At 38.3% G+C, this 13,493-nt stretch overlaps 1 protein-coding gene across 1 annotated transcript; it reads left to right on the forward strand.

Annotated features, from left to right (window-relative positions):
• The first annotated feature begins 5,672 nt into the window (after nt 1–5,672).
• si:ch211-149b19.4 (uncharacterized protein LOC100149596 homolog) lies at nt 5,673–7,973 on the forward strand. Its single transcript, XM_059547123.1, has 7 exons — nt 5,673–5,871; nt 6,004–6,147; nt 6,225–6,344; nt 6,433–6,471; nt 6,612–6,641; nt 6,727–6,765; nt 7,126–7,973. The coding sequence occupies exons 1-7, from the start codon at nt 5,794–5,796 to the stop codon at nt 7,378–7,380; spliced, it is 705 nt and encodes a 234-aa protein (XP_059403106.1). The 5' UTR covers nt 5,673–5,793; the 3' UTR covers nt 7,381–7,973.
• The last annotated feature ends 5,520 nt before the right edge of the window (nt 7,974–13,493 follow it).

The following is a 13,493-nucleotide window of genomic DNA, read 5'->3' on the forward strand; positions in this document are numbered from 1 at the left end:
ATTAGTACGGCAGTATACATGGATGAAAGTCAGTAATGGAAGCATTTCTGCTGCACGTTTGGATAGGTTTTATATATCACACAATATGAGGAATAAGATTGTTAATACAGCCATCACCCCAATAGTTTTTTTCTGATCATAAGCTTATTACAGTTGAGTATATACTAACTGAAAGAAAGCATAGGAGTTATTACTGGCATTTCAATGCTAAACTTTTGGATGATAAGCTTTTTTGTGAGAATTTTAAATGTTTTTGGGAGGCTTGGAAAAGTGAAAAGGGTACTCATGAAAGTGTTATTCAATGGTGGGAAGTGGGTAAAGTCCACATAAGAGGGTTCTGTCAGCAATATACATCTCATTCCTCTTTAGTTCTGAAAAAGACTTTGGAGTGGTTGGAAAAGGAAATCATGGACATTGAAAAGAAAATGAATGATATTGATGCTAGGAATCTACAATATTTATGGATTGAAAAGAAAAATCAGCTAAGCTCCTTTTTAAATAAAAAAAGTAAAAGGAGCACTTGTAAGAAGCCGTTTTGTAACGATAAAAGATATGGACTGACCTTCTTCTTATTTTTTTAATTTGTAGCGAAAAGCAGGTCAAGAAAAGCAGATGTATATTTTAAAGGACAACAATGGACGTAATACTTCAGACCCTATAGTGATGCGAAAACTTGCTGTGGATTTTTATTCTGATCTGTATGATGATGACGACTCAGATGAACAGTGCAGAAATAAACTGTTTCAAGATCCTCCTGTTTTAACATTGGAACACAAACAATCTTTAGACACTGAAATCACTTTTGAAGAGATCACTGATGCTGTTATGGGACTTTCCTCAGGACGTACCCCAGGACTGGATGGATTACCTGCTGAATTTTACAAGTTTTTTTGGAATGTTATTGGTGCTGATTATTTTGAGGTAATCAAAAAATTTATCAAAGAAGCTGTGCTTCCTCTGAGTTGTCAGCGGGCAGTTCATACACTTCTCCCTAAAAAGGGTGACCTGACATTGTTAAAGAACTGGAGACCTGTAGCAATTTTAGGTTCTGATTATAAGATTTTTTCAAAATGTTTGGCCAATAGGGTAAATAATGTACTGCATACAATAATACATAAAGATCAGTCATATTGTATAAAAAATAGATCGATACAAGATAACTTACATCTGGTACGGGACATTTTTGACTTTGCCTCTTACAGTAAAACTAATATAGGTTTTCTGTCCTTAGACCAAGAAAAAGCTTTTGACAGAGTTAATCATCTTTTTCTTTTTGATACCTTTTATCTCCAAAATAAAACTGCTGTATGCGGGAGCCACGTGTATGATTAAAATGGCTGGTGGCCTCAGTATTCCTGTGAAAGTCAAACGAGGCATTCGGCAAGGCTGTCCTATCTCAGGTCAGTCGTATAGTATAGCCATTGAACCTTTACTATGTAGACTGAGAAGACAGCTGACAGGTCTACAGGTCAATACATTGGATTTTAAGTGTCCTGTTAAGCTCTCTGCATATGCGGATGACGTCACAGTTTTAATCAGTAATCAAAATGATGTTGAGTGTGTAAAGTTGGCTTTGGAATGTTATGGGAATGCGTCTCCAGCCAAAGTTAATTGGCAAAAATGTGATGCTTTGTGGTGTGGCCAAGATTTTATTAGTCCATCATTACCTGGTGGATTGCAGCGGCGGAGGGAAGGGTTTAAATATTTAGGTGTTTTTCTAGGGAAAGATGAATATAAAAATAAAAATTGGGAAGGACTGGTGGAAAAAGTGTGTGCTCGGTTGTCTCACTGGAAATGCTTGCTGCCCCAGCTGTACTATATGGGGAGAACCCTGGTCTGTAATAACCTGATGGCATCATCTTTGTGGCATAAAATTATGATTTTAGAGCCTCCGGAAGACCTGGTAAGAAGAATTCAAAAGTGCCTGGTGGATTTCTTCTGGTCAGGACAACATTGGTTGAAGGCACCAGTGCTCTATCTGCCAACACAGGAAGGATGACATGGGTTGGTCGACATTAAATCCAGAGTAAGAGCTTTTAGACTTCAGGCGGCTCAGAGATTCCTGTATGAAGAAAATGTGAGCTGGACTGGGGCAGCCTGTGCCTTTTTGAAGAGAGCAGGAAATATGGGATTAGACCGACATCTGTTTCTGATGGACACTGACAAACTAAACCTGACAGGATTGACACCTTTTTACAGATCAATGTTAAATATATGGAATCTTTTCAGTTTCTCTCGGGAACCAAATGGTGTGAAGGGGCTATGGCTGAGAGAAGAACCACTGTTTTTTAATACATCACTGGATATAGATGCTTTTAAATCAGGATCCCTCAGAAAAATGCTGTGGACTGCAAATATGACCAAAATTGGACATTTTGTTTCTGAAGGATGGATTTCTGCTGAACGTTTGGCTTTAAAACTGGGTATGAGATCAGTCAGAGTGGCAGACAGACTGTTGAATCAAATCTTTGAGTTTTTACCACCCGATTATAGACTGTTATTAGAGACACCAGTTGAAGAGGAAGAGTTTCCTGTCTTCCCGGACCTAATTTTTTCAGCTGATTTGAGAACATGGGAAGAAATGGAAAATGGTCTGCTTTCTTTTCAGACACCCCAGCCGGGACTTTTTAGACTTGCTGGAAAAAAAGATCTTTATGTATTGTGTGTAAAGGTGTCTCATCTTCTTCAACTTCAGAATGTGAAGGAGTCTAAGTGGCAGGAGTCTTTTGGGTCAGGTGTTTCCCCTTAAGGTTGCTGGAGGACCTTGTACAAACCTCCCATTGAGAAAAGAACTGGAGACTTACAATGGAGGATTGTGCATGGTATAATAGCCACAAACAGACACAGAGCACACCTCGATCCACAAGTCGAGGAGGGCTGTCCTTTTTGTGCAACTCAAGAAACTGTTTTCCACTTATTCTTTAATTGTGAAAGATTAAAACCGATATTGTATAAAATTGAAGAGTGGTGTCAAACTCTAGGGGAATTATTTACACCTGAAAGGTTTATTTTTGGGCCAAAATACAGCAAAAGTAAAATGAGGAGTCACGTTCTATTAAACTTTTTATTTGGGCAAGCAAAGATGGCTATATGGTTGTCAAGGAAAAGTAAACTAAATGAAAAGGGATCAACTGATGCTATTCTAATATTGAGGGGATTAATAATTAATAATATTTTAATATGGTGTCAGAAAAAAAAAAATTTGTTTTGATGGCAATTTATAATTTTTAAACTTTTTTTGTAATAAAGAGACCTTAAAAGTCAAGTCTCTCTCTCTCTCTCACACACACACTCTCACACACACTCATACTCACTCTCACACACACACACACACACACTCTCTCTCTTTCTCTCTCTCTTTCTCTCTCTCTTTCTCTCTCTCTTTCTCTCTCTCTTTCTCTCTCTCTTTCTCTCTCTCTTTCTCTCTCTCTCTCTCTCTCCCTCAAACACACACACACAAACACACACAAACACACTCTCTCTCGCTCACTCTCACACACACACACACACACACACACACACACACTCTCTCTCACACATGAAGTTAAAATGTTAAGTTAAAATGTTGTCTATGATATTTTTCTAACTCTGATTTTAGTTCTTATGAAATGAGTCATTTGTATATGTTATGTATGTCACTGGTGATTTGTTGTGTCACTGGTGTTACTGTGTTTTTTTTCTTTCACATTAAATAAAATCTGTCATATGATATGTGGCATAATGATCATTTTAAATTCATTGAATTCTGTATATCTGTATATAAATAAAACATAATCACCGTATTAGTTAGATCATCATTAATTTTCTGTACCTCTGACTGCATGTGCTGAAAAAATAAAATAAAAAAATATTTCATAAACACCTTTAATATTGCTAAAGAAGTAAGGTAACACCAGTGACAAAAAAAATGGTGTATGCGGTCTTTAAAAACATGCACACAAAAAAATAAAAAATCATTAAGCTGTAATTTATGTGTACTCATAAAGTCAAAGGGTAATCTAATAATGTGGTCTAAATTTAAATGTTATAAAAAGAAATCAGTCTTAAGAGATCTTGCCATACCAAATGTGGACGTTTCTGTAGAATGACCCATGTATGTATTTGTTATTTTAACTGTTTGGAAATGGAGCGTAAATGTGAAAGCCCTTCAAAGATTTATTATACTGTTGCGCCCTCTATAGGACCGGCGACTAGCCGACTTCAAGCTTAAAGCATCATGGCAGACCATTGAAGTCGACTAATCGATTAGTCAGTGCAACCCCTACATTGTAAGTTTTAGTTTGTATGTTTGTACAGTATGTTTGCATTTGTGTGTTTGTGTTTATTTGCATGTATGTTTATGTTTTCTGTATGTTTACGTTTGTGTGTGTGTTTGTGATTATATGTTTATGTTTGTGTACTTGTTTGCATTTGCAGTGTATGTTTGTGTTGAGGCTTGAAAAATCTAGGTGTGATAAAAATAATGAATGTAACTAAACTAAATTAGCACATCAAGTACTTATGCAAACGTTGATCACACTACAAACAATTCAAAACTATAATGATATAAGAAACAGAAAAGATTTATTCGTTATTTACCAGGGTCTTCAGTCTAAGATTAGCTCAACTCACCTCTTAGTCGTTCGTTCATCACGTGACAGCCCCCCATAAACTAAACCTATGCAGTCTGAGCTGGAAAGAGAATTGATTGGTTCGTCTTTCGAGTCATTCTTTTGTCACATGATGCGAAATAATTGGATTGAGAAATTAATTTCCTTACAAACGGGTGCATATTTATTATTATTATTATTATTGTTACTTTTTTTATTATCATCATTATTATAATTATAATTTATTCTTACAGTTATGTTATGTTTTTAGTTTTTTGGGCTTATTATTTCTTACAGTATATAAATGTGTGAATTTCTGTCATGATGGTTCTTTTCAATTAAAACACTGAATGTGGTGTCAAAGGTAATAAAGAGTTAAGTCTCTTTCAGGCTCAGACTGGATAGTTAAAGCTTAGGGGGTTGTCACATGATGAACGAATGATTAAAAAAACCCAGAGACTCAAAAGAGGGAAACTAATTTCAGTACAAAGCCCATAGGATGTTGCGAATGCGTGACTGAACGAATCACTCCCGAGACGACTTGTTCGTTCAGAGTTAGATTAAAAGATTAGTTTAAAATGAATAAATCATTCCAGAACGACCAATCAATAAAGGGTGTGTCTCCTCACTGGTGTCTTCAGACATATTAAAAACACACAGCAGACTGAAACAAGCTGTTATTTTAATGATTATCCTCTGTCAGCGCTCTCTCTCTCTCACACACACACACACACACACGCACACACACACACTCTCTCTCACTCTCTCTCTCTCTCTTTCTCTCTCTCTCTCTCTCTCTCTCTCTCTCACACTGTTCGGTTTCAGCTCTTTCAATGTAAATGTAAACATTCATCACTCAAATCACAAAAGCATTCAACTGTGTTGTTAGGGTTAGGAAAGGTACCTGTGTGACATTAACGCATTATTTGGGTAAGCTTCTCATTCCATTTATGTGACCTGTCAATGTGTGCTTAGAAACATTCACAAAAACTGTAATTAATGTAATTGATGCAAAATCCACCTTAACCTGTCTGTCTGTAATGTGTCAGCAGTGACAGAATGTCTCTCTCCCTGTCAGACAGACATGATGCGTGTGTGCGTCTGCTCTTTAAATTCAGCTGCACGGATGCAGACGCTCACATCTGGAGGACCCAGTGCTCTGACAGCCTACCGCTGACTTTCCACTGAGAGATCAGACAGAGCCATGTACAGATCTGAGCAAACAGCGAGACTTCTCCTGATAATGTGTGTGTGGGGAATTTTCCCGCTGCCGGTAGAGCAGGTGTGTAAGTGTGAGAGATCAGCCTGAACTCTTTAGGCCTGGAGGGCAGAAGGGATCGTAGCGTTCATTATTTGTACAAGAGTGTCTGCTACAGAAGTACATGTACATTTGTATGTGTGTATTTGTGTTTAGTTACCCGTTCGAGAGGGTTTCAATCTGCTGCTGTATCCAGTATCGGTGATGGGGCCGTACGGATCTCACACGGCTCTGAAACCAGTGACTGGGACTGAGCAGATCACACAACGCAGCCAAAATCCACAGGCAAACCACAGCAAGGTGAGCGTGTTGTACATTCTAGAGCAATGAAATGTGTTTGTGTGTGTAGTTGTCATTTTAACCCTTTCTATGCACAGATCAGCCCTCAAAGTTTGTCCAAGCCTTTACATGCAAACAGTGCATTTCTGCAGCCGGACCCCGTCCATGGCCCTGACCTTCACACTGTCCCATCTGAGTCTTTGGTTATGCAGGAGCAGGTACAGAGCAGCTCTCAATTCACAAACACTTTCTCAGCACTAGACACTCTTCTGTCCTGATGGATTTCTTGATTTCTTTTTATTTCAGATGTCAAGTTTCATACCTATGAAAAACATCCCTCAGCAGGTCAGTCAGTGACCATACTCCATTGTTTCTTCATTTGTTTCTCAGTCCTCATTCATCAGATATTTTCCCATTCTGTAACTCATGAAAACTCAAACCTCATACAGTTAATTATTCCTTTAAATCTTTTTTTTTATTTTTAGGTCTATTTATTTGTCCAGCAGGCTGCAATTGTAAGTGTGTTTGCACAATTTCATATCAGATAAAAACTTGCTTATAAATTGAATTATTTGATTCATTGATTCATTTTTATTTCAGTCAGATTCAGGTAGTTCAGAGGAAGGAGCTGCTGCTCAGGTAAACACCCACACACAGACTCTTACTTATACATAGTTTAAAACTTTCTTCTGTGGAACATGAGGAGATTAGCATGCTGCTCTTTTACCTCACATTAAAAGCAGACAGTTACCAGACCAAGAATTACAAAAAAATCACAATATTCAACTAATTTTTTTTATATATATAATTTTTGAGAGCATCAGTCTTTACTGAAGCCCTCAAATGTCATTTGTGCATCCCTGAATATGTACAATGATATCACTTTCATATTTGGGAGACCTATTCCTTTCATGTCTTCCCTTAAAGACACATTGGTGATAGTTTATGGATTGATCCATGATGAGATGTTTGTTGTTACTGCACCTCTCATTTTCTCAGGTGATTTATATGGTTCCTGTCAGTGTGGATTCACCCAACATGAGTGTGATGGAGGGCAACATGCCCAATCCCGACCCAGGACACCTGCAGGTCCCGGCCAGCACTCCTGCTGTGGCCACTGCGGCACGGCTGGACGCTCAGGGACAGCTGGGGAAAACTGTGGGGACAGAAAGAGCCATGCAGACACGTTCTGGGAGAGAAAGGCCTCTGACCACAAGCTCTCCACAGGAAACACACCAGCTGATCAGAAAATGAAAGGCCATTCACTGATGCTTGGAAATTGTAGTGTGCAGAATTGTAAAATAACTTGTTTCAGCCATAAAACACCTCTATATTCAATGTGGTGTCATTATTCAGTAAGCACGTTTATTAGTTTCAGCTTAATCTATACAATGAATATTAGTTTTCTTTTAAGCCCCAGATCATATCATATTTAATTCTCTTCACTGTGACTGTAGTTCAGAAGTGTTCCCAACAATCGGCACAGTTTTAAATTCAACTTCTCCTTTTATACTTTGGATATCAAAAAGAAACAAGTAACAAAGAAACACTGAGTGTTGATTTATTTAAGGCAACAGAGGAGGTGAATTTTGTCTGATTACACAATGAGACACAACCAGAAAAACAAGACGAATGAGCGTTGCATGTGGACAGAATTGTGCTTATCATGTTTCTGTTGTTTGCCTTTGAATAACACTGCAGTAAGATCGAACATCTGATTGTCGTTTTCAGGATGTGAGTTACTGTGAGAACTTGGCATTTCCTCTTGGTGTGTGTGACCTTTGACCTCATTCATTTCCATTCAGTGGATTAGTTTATTTACATTAAAGTCTGGTGCCGTCCTGTATTTGTGTGTTTCCCAAGTCGTTTTAAATGTTTATCTATTGATAAATTGTTCCTGTAATAAATAACCTAGAAATTTTCATCTCTTCTATTTAAATAAAATTAGTGGATTTTGTCCTCTGTGACACAAAGTTCTTTAATATTCTAACTCTTAAGTATTTATCTTTACAATCTACTACCCGAATTCCAGAAAAGTTGGGACGTTTTTTAAATTTTAATAAAATGAAAACTAAAAGACTTTCAAATCACATGAGCCAATATTTTATTCACAATAGAACATAGATAACATAGCAAATGTTTAAACTGAGAAAGTTTACAATTTTATGCACAAAATGAGCTCATTTCAATTTTGATTTCTGCTACAGGTCTCAAAATAGTTGGGACGGGGCATGTTTACCAAGGTGTAGCATCTCCTTTTCTTTTCAAAACAGTTTGAAGACGTCTGGGCATTGAGGCTATGAGTTGCTGGAGTTTTGCTGTTGGAATTTGGTCCCATTCTTGCCTTATATAGATTTCCATCTGCTGAAGAGTTCGTGGTCATCTTTGACGTATTTTTCGTTTAATGATGCGCCAAATGTTCTCTATAGGTGAAAGATCTGGACTGCAGGCAGGCCAGGTTAGCACCCGGACTCTTCTACGACGAAGCCATGCTGTTGTTATAGCTGCAGTATGTGGTTTTGCATTGTCCTGCTGAAATATACAAGGCCTTCCCTGAAATAGACGTTGTTTGGAGGGAAGCATATGTTGCTCTAAAACCTTTATATACCTTTCAGCATTCACAGAGCCTTCCAAAACATGCAAGCTGCCCATACCGTATGCACTTATGCACCCCCATACCATCAGAGATGCTGGCTTTTGAACTGAACGCTGATAACATGCTGGAAGGTCTCCCTCCTCTTTAGCCCGGAGGACACGGCGTCCGTGATTTCCAACAAGAATGTCAAATTTGGACTCGTCTGACCATAAAACACTATTCCACTTTGAAATAGTCCATTTTAAATGAGCCTTGGCCCACAGGACACGACGGCGCTTCTGGACCATGTTCACATATGGCTTCCTTTTTGCATGATAGAGCTTTAGTTGGCATCTGCTGATGGCACGGCGGATTGTGTTTACCGACAGTGGTTTCTGAAAGTATTCCTGGGCCCATTTAGTAATGACATTGACACAATCATGCCGATGAGTGATGCAGTGTCGTCTGAGAGCCCGAAGACCACGGGCATCCAATAAAGCTCTCCGGCCTTGTCCCTTACGCACAGAGATTTCTCCAGTTTCTCTGAATCTTTTGATGATGTTATGCACTGTAGATGATGAGATTTGCAAAGCCTTTGCAATTTGACGTTGAGGAACATTGTTTTTAAAGTTTTCCACAATTTTTTTACGCAGTCTTTCACAGATTGGAGAGCCTCTGCCCATCTTTACTTCTGAGAGACTCCGCTTCTCTAAGACAAAGCTTTTATAGCTAATCATGTTACAGACCTGATATCAATTAACTTAATTAATCACTAAATGTTCTCCCAGCTGAATCTTTTCAAAACTGCTTGCTTTTTTAGCCATTTGTTGCCCCCGTGCCAACTTTTTTGAGACCTGTAGCAGGCATTAAATTTTAAATGAGCTAATTAAGTGGATAAAAGTGTAAAATTTCTCAGTTTAAACATTTGCTACGTTATCTATGTTCTATTGTGAATAAAATATTGGCTCATGTGATTTGAAATTCCTTTAGTTTTCATTTTATTACAATTTAAAAAACGTCCCAACTTTTCCGGAATTCGGGTTGTATAAGTGAAGTGTTTGTTCTATAGCAATACAGCAAAGTACATTTTCTTTTAAAATGCAGATTCTTTAAGTCAATGTCAATGTCAATGTCAATGTCACCTTTATTTATATAGCGCTTTAAACAAAATACATTGCGTCAAAGCAACTGAACAACATTCATTAGGAAAACAGTATCAATAATGCAAAAATGATAGTTAAAGGCAGTTCATCATTGGATTCAGTGATGTCATCTCTGTTCAGTTAAATAGTGTCTGTGCATTTATTTGCAATCAAGTCAACGATATCGCTGTAGATGAAGTGTCCCAAACTAAGCAAGCCAGAGGCGACAGCGGGAAGGAACCGAAACTCCATCGGTGACAGAATGGAGAAAAAAAACCTTGGGAGAAACCAGGCTCAGTTGGGGGCCAGTTCTCCTCTGACCAGACGAAACCAGTAGTTCAATTCCAGGCTGCAGCAAAGTCAGATTGTGCAGAAGAATCATCTGTTTCCTGTGGTCTTGTCCTGGTGCTACTCTGAGACAAGGTCTTTACAGGGGATCTGTATCTGGGGCTCTAGTTGTCCTGGTCTCCGCTGTCTTTCAGGGATGTAGAGGTCCTTTCTAGGTGCTGATCCAGCATCTGGTCTGGATACGTACTGGATCCGGGTGACTGCAGTGACCCTCTGATCTGGACACAGACTGGATCTGGTGGCCACGGTGACCTCGGAACAAGAGAGAAACAGACAAATATTAGCGTAGATGCCATTCTTCTAATGATGTAGCAAGTACATCGGGTGTTATGGGAAGTGTTTCCGGTTCCGGTTTACCTAATTAATGCAGCCTAAAAATCCTTTAACGGATTTGGATAATAAAAGCATATTAGTATGTTATGTGTATGCCAGGTTAAAGAGATGGGTCTTTAATCTAGATTTAAACTGCAAGAGTGTGTCTGCCTCCCGAACAATGTTAGGTAGGTTATTCCAGAGTTTGGGCGCCAAATAGGAAAAGGATCTGCCGCCTGCAGTTGATTTTGATATTCTAGGTATTATCAAATTGCCTGAGTTTTGAGAACGTAGCGGACGTAGAGGATTATAATGTAAAAGGAGCTCATTCAAATACTGAGGTGCTAAACCATTCAGGGCTTTATAAGTAATAAGCAATATTTTAAAATCTATGCGATGCTTGATAGGGAGCCAGTGCAGTGTTGACAGGACCAGGCTAATGTGGTCATACTTCCTGGTTCTAGTAAGAACTCTTGCTGCTGCATTTTGGACTAGCTGTAGTTTGTTTACTAAGCGTGCAGAACAACCACCCAATAAAGCATTACAATAATCTAACCTTGAGGTCATAAATGCATGGATTAACATTTCTGCATTTGACATTGAGAGCATAGGCCATAATTTAGATATATTTTTGAGAGGGAAAAATGCAGTTTTACAAATGCTAGAAACGTGGCTTTCTAAGGAAAGATTGCGATCAAATAGCACACCTAGGTTCCTAACTGATGACGAAGAATTGACAGAGTAACCATCAAGTCTTAGACAGTGTTCTAGGTTATTACAAGCAGAGTTTTTAGGTCCTATAATTAACACCTCTGTTTTTTCAGAATTTAGCAGTAAGAAATTACTCGTCATCCAGTTTTTTATATCGACTATGCAATCCATTAGTTTTTCAAATTGGTGTGTTTCACCGGGCTGCGAAGAAATATAGAGCTGAGTATCATCAGCATAACAGTGAAAGCTAACACCATGTTTCCTGATGATATCTCCCAAGGGTAACATATAAAGCGTGAAGAGTAGCGGCCCTAGTACTGAGCCTTGAGGTACTCCATACTGCACTTGTGATCGATAGGATACATCTTCATTCACTGCTATGAACTGATGGCGGTCATATAAGTACGATTTAAACCATGCTAATGCACTTCCACTGATGCCAACAAAGTATTCAAGTCTATGCAAAAGAATGTTGTGGTCAATTGTGTCAAACGCAGCACTAAGATCCAATAAAACTAATAGAGAGATACACCCACGATCAGATGATAAGAGCAGGTCATTTGTAACTCTAAGAAGAGCAGTCTCAGTACTATGATACGGTCTAAATCCTGACTGGAAATCTTCACATATACCATTTTTCTCTAAGAAGGAATATAATTGTGTGGATACCACCTTTTCTAGTATCTTGGACAGAAAAGGGAGATTCGAGATTGGTCTATAATTAACTAGTTCTTTGGGGTCAAGTTGTGGTTTTTTGATGAGAGGCTTAATAACAGCCAGTTTGAAGGTTTTGGGGACATGTCCTAATGACAATGAGGAATTAATAATAGTCAGAAGAGGATCTATGACCTCTGGAAGCACCTCTTTCAGGAGCTTAGATGGTATAGGGTCTAACATACATGTTGTTGGTTTAGATGATTTAACAAGTTTATACAATTCTTCCTCTCCTATAGTAGAGAATGAGTGGAACTGTTCCTCAGGGGGTCTATAGTGCACTGTCTGATGTGATACTGTAGCTGACGGCTGAATGGTTGCAATTTTATTTCTAATAGTATCGATTTTAGAAGTAAAGTAGTTCATAAAGTCATTACTGCTGTGGTGTTGGGAAATGTCAACACTTGTTGAGGCTTTATTTTTCGTTAATTTAGCCACTGTATTGAATAAATACCTGGGGTTATGTTTGTTTTCTTCTAAAAGAGAAGAAAAGTAATCGGATCTAGCAGTTTTTAATGCTTTTCTGTAGGATATGTTACTTTCCCGCCAAGCAATACGAAATACCTCTAGTTTTGTTTTCCTCCAGCTGCGCTCCATTTTTCGGGCTGCTCTCTTTAGGGTGCGACTATGCTCATTATACCATGGTGTCAAACTGTTTTCCTTAACCTTCCTTAAGCGTAAAGGAGCAACTTTATTTAAAGTGCTAGAAAAGAGAGAGTCCATAGTTTCTGTTACATCATCAAGTTGTTCTGAGGTTTTGGACATGCTAAGGAATTTGGATACATCAGGAAGATAACTTAAAAAGCAGTATTTTGTGTTAGAAGTGATGGTTCTTCCATACTTGTAACAAGAAGTAGAATTTACAATTTTGGCTATATGAATTTTGCAAAGAACTAAATAATGATCTGAGATATCATCACTTGGCTGAATAATTTCAACACCATCAACATCAATTCCATGTGACAGTATTAAATCTAGAGTACGATTTCGACAATGAGTAGGTCCTGAAACGTGTTGTCTAACACCAATAGAGTTCAGAATGTCTATAAATGCTGATCCCAATGCATCTTTTTCATTATCAACATGGATATTAAAAATCACCAACTATTAAAACTTTATCTGCAGCCAGAACTAACTCGGATGTAAAATCACCAAACTCTTTAATAAAGTCTGTATGGTGCCCTGGTGGCCTGTATACAGTAGCCAGTACAAACATAACAGGGGATTTATCATTAACATTTGTTTCTTTGGATAATGTTATATGAAGCACCATTACTTCAAACGAGTTATACTTGTAGCCTGCCCTCTGACAAATCCTGAAAACGTTTAAGTGTTTTGTAGGGGAATTTACAGTTAAAACCCAAGGACCAGATATTTGACAATGAAGACCTGTTATGGGAAAGAACGATGGAAGACCAGGGCGAGGTGCAGTTTACAGTCTTTAATAAAGCCAATTGTCTTCACTGAATAATATAGAACAAAAATCACAGGCTTTTATCAGAGCCAAAAACAGGAACAGCCAGACGACTGGGTATCAGACAAACTACAAAAATATCCACGAGGGC

The sequence above is a fragment of the Carassius carassius genome, unplaced genomic scaffold (genome assembly GCF_963082965.1).
Source record: "Carassius carassius unplaced genomic scaffold, fCarCar2.1 SCAFFOLD_92, whole genome shotgun sequence".
Lineage (NCBI taxonomy): Eukaryota > Metazoa > Chordata > Actinopteri > Cypriniformes > Cyprinidae > Carassius > Carassius carassius.

What these genes read in the sequence shown, in the direction of transcription:
- si:ch211-149b19.4 (XM_059547123.1), top strand. Translation starts at nt 5,794, where the DNA reads ATGTACAGATCTGAGCAAACAGCGAGACTTCTCCTGATAATGTGTGTG. An exon ending in CTTTGGTTATGCAGGAGCAG is followed by an intron (nt 6,345 to 6,432) that starts GTACAGAGCAGC and finishes TTTTTATTTCAG; the next exon opens with ATGTCAAGTTTCATACCTAT. An exon ending in TGAAAAACATCCCTCAGCAG is followed by an intron (nt 6,472 to 6,611) that starts GTCAGTCAGTGA and finishes TTTTATTTTTAG; the next exon opens with GTCTATTTATTTGTCCAGCA.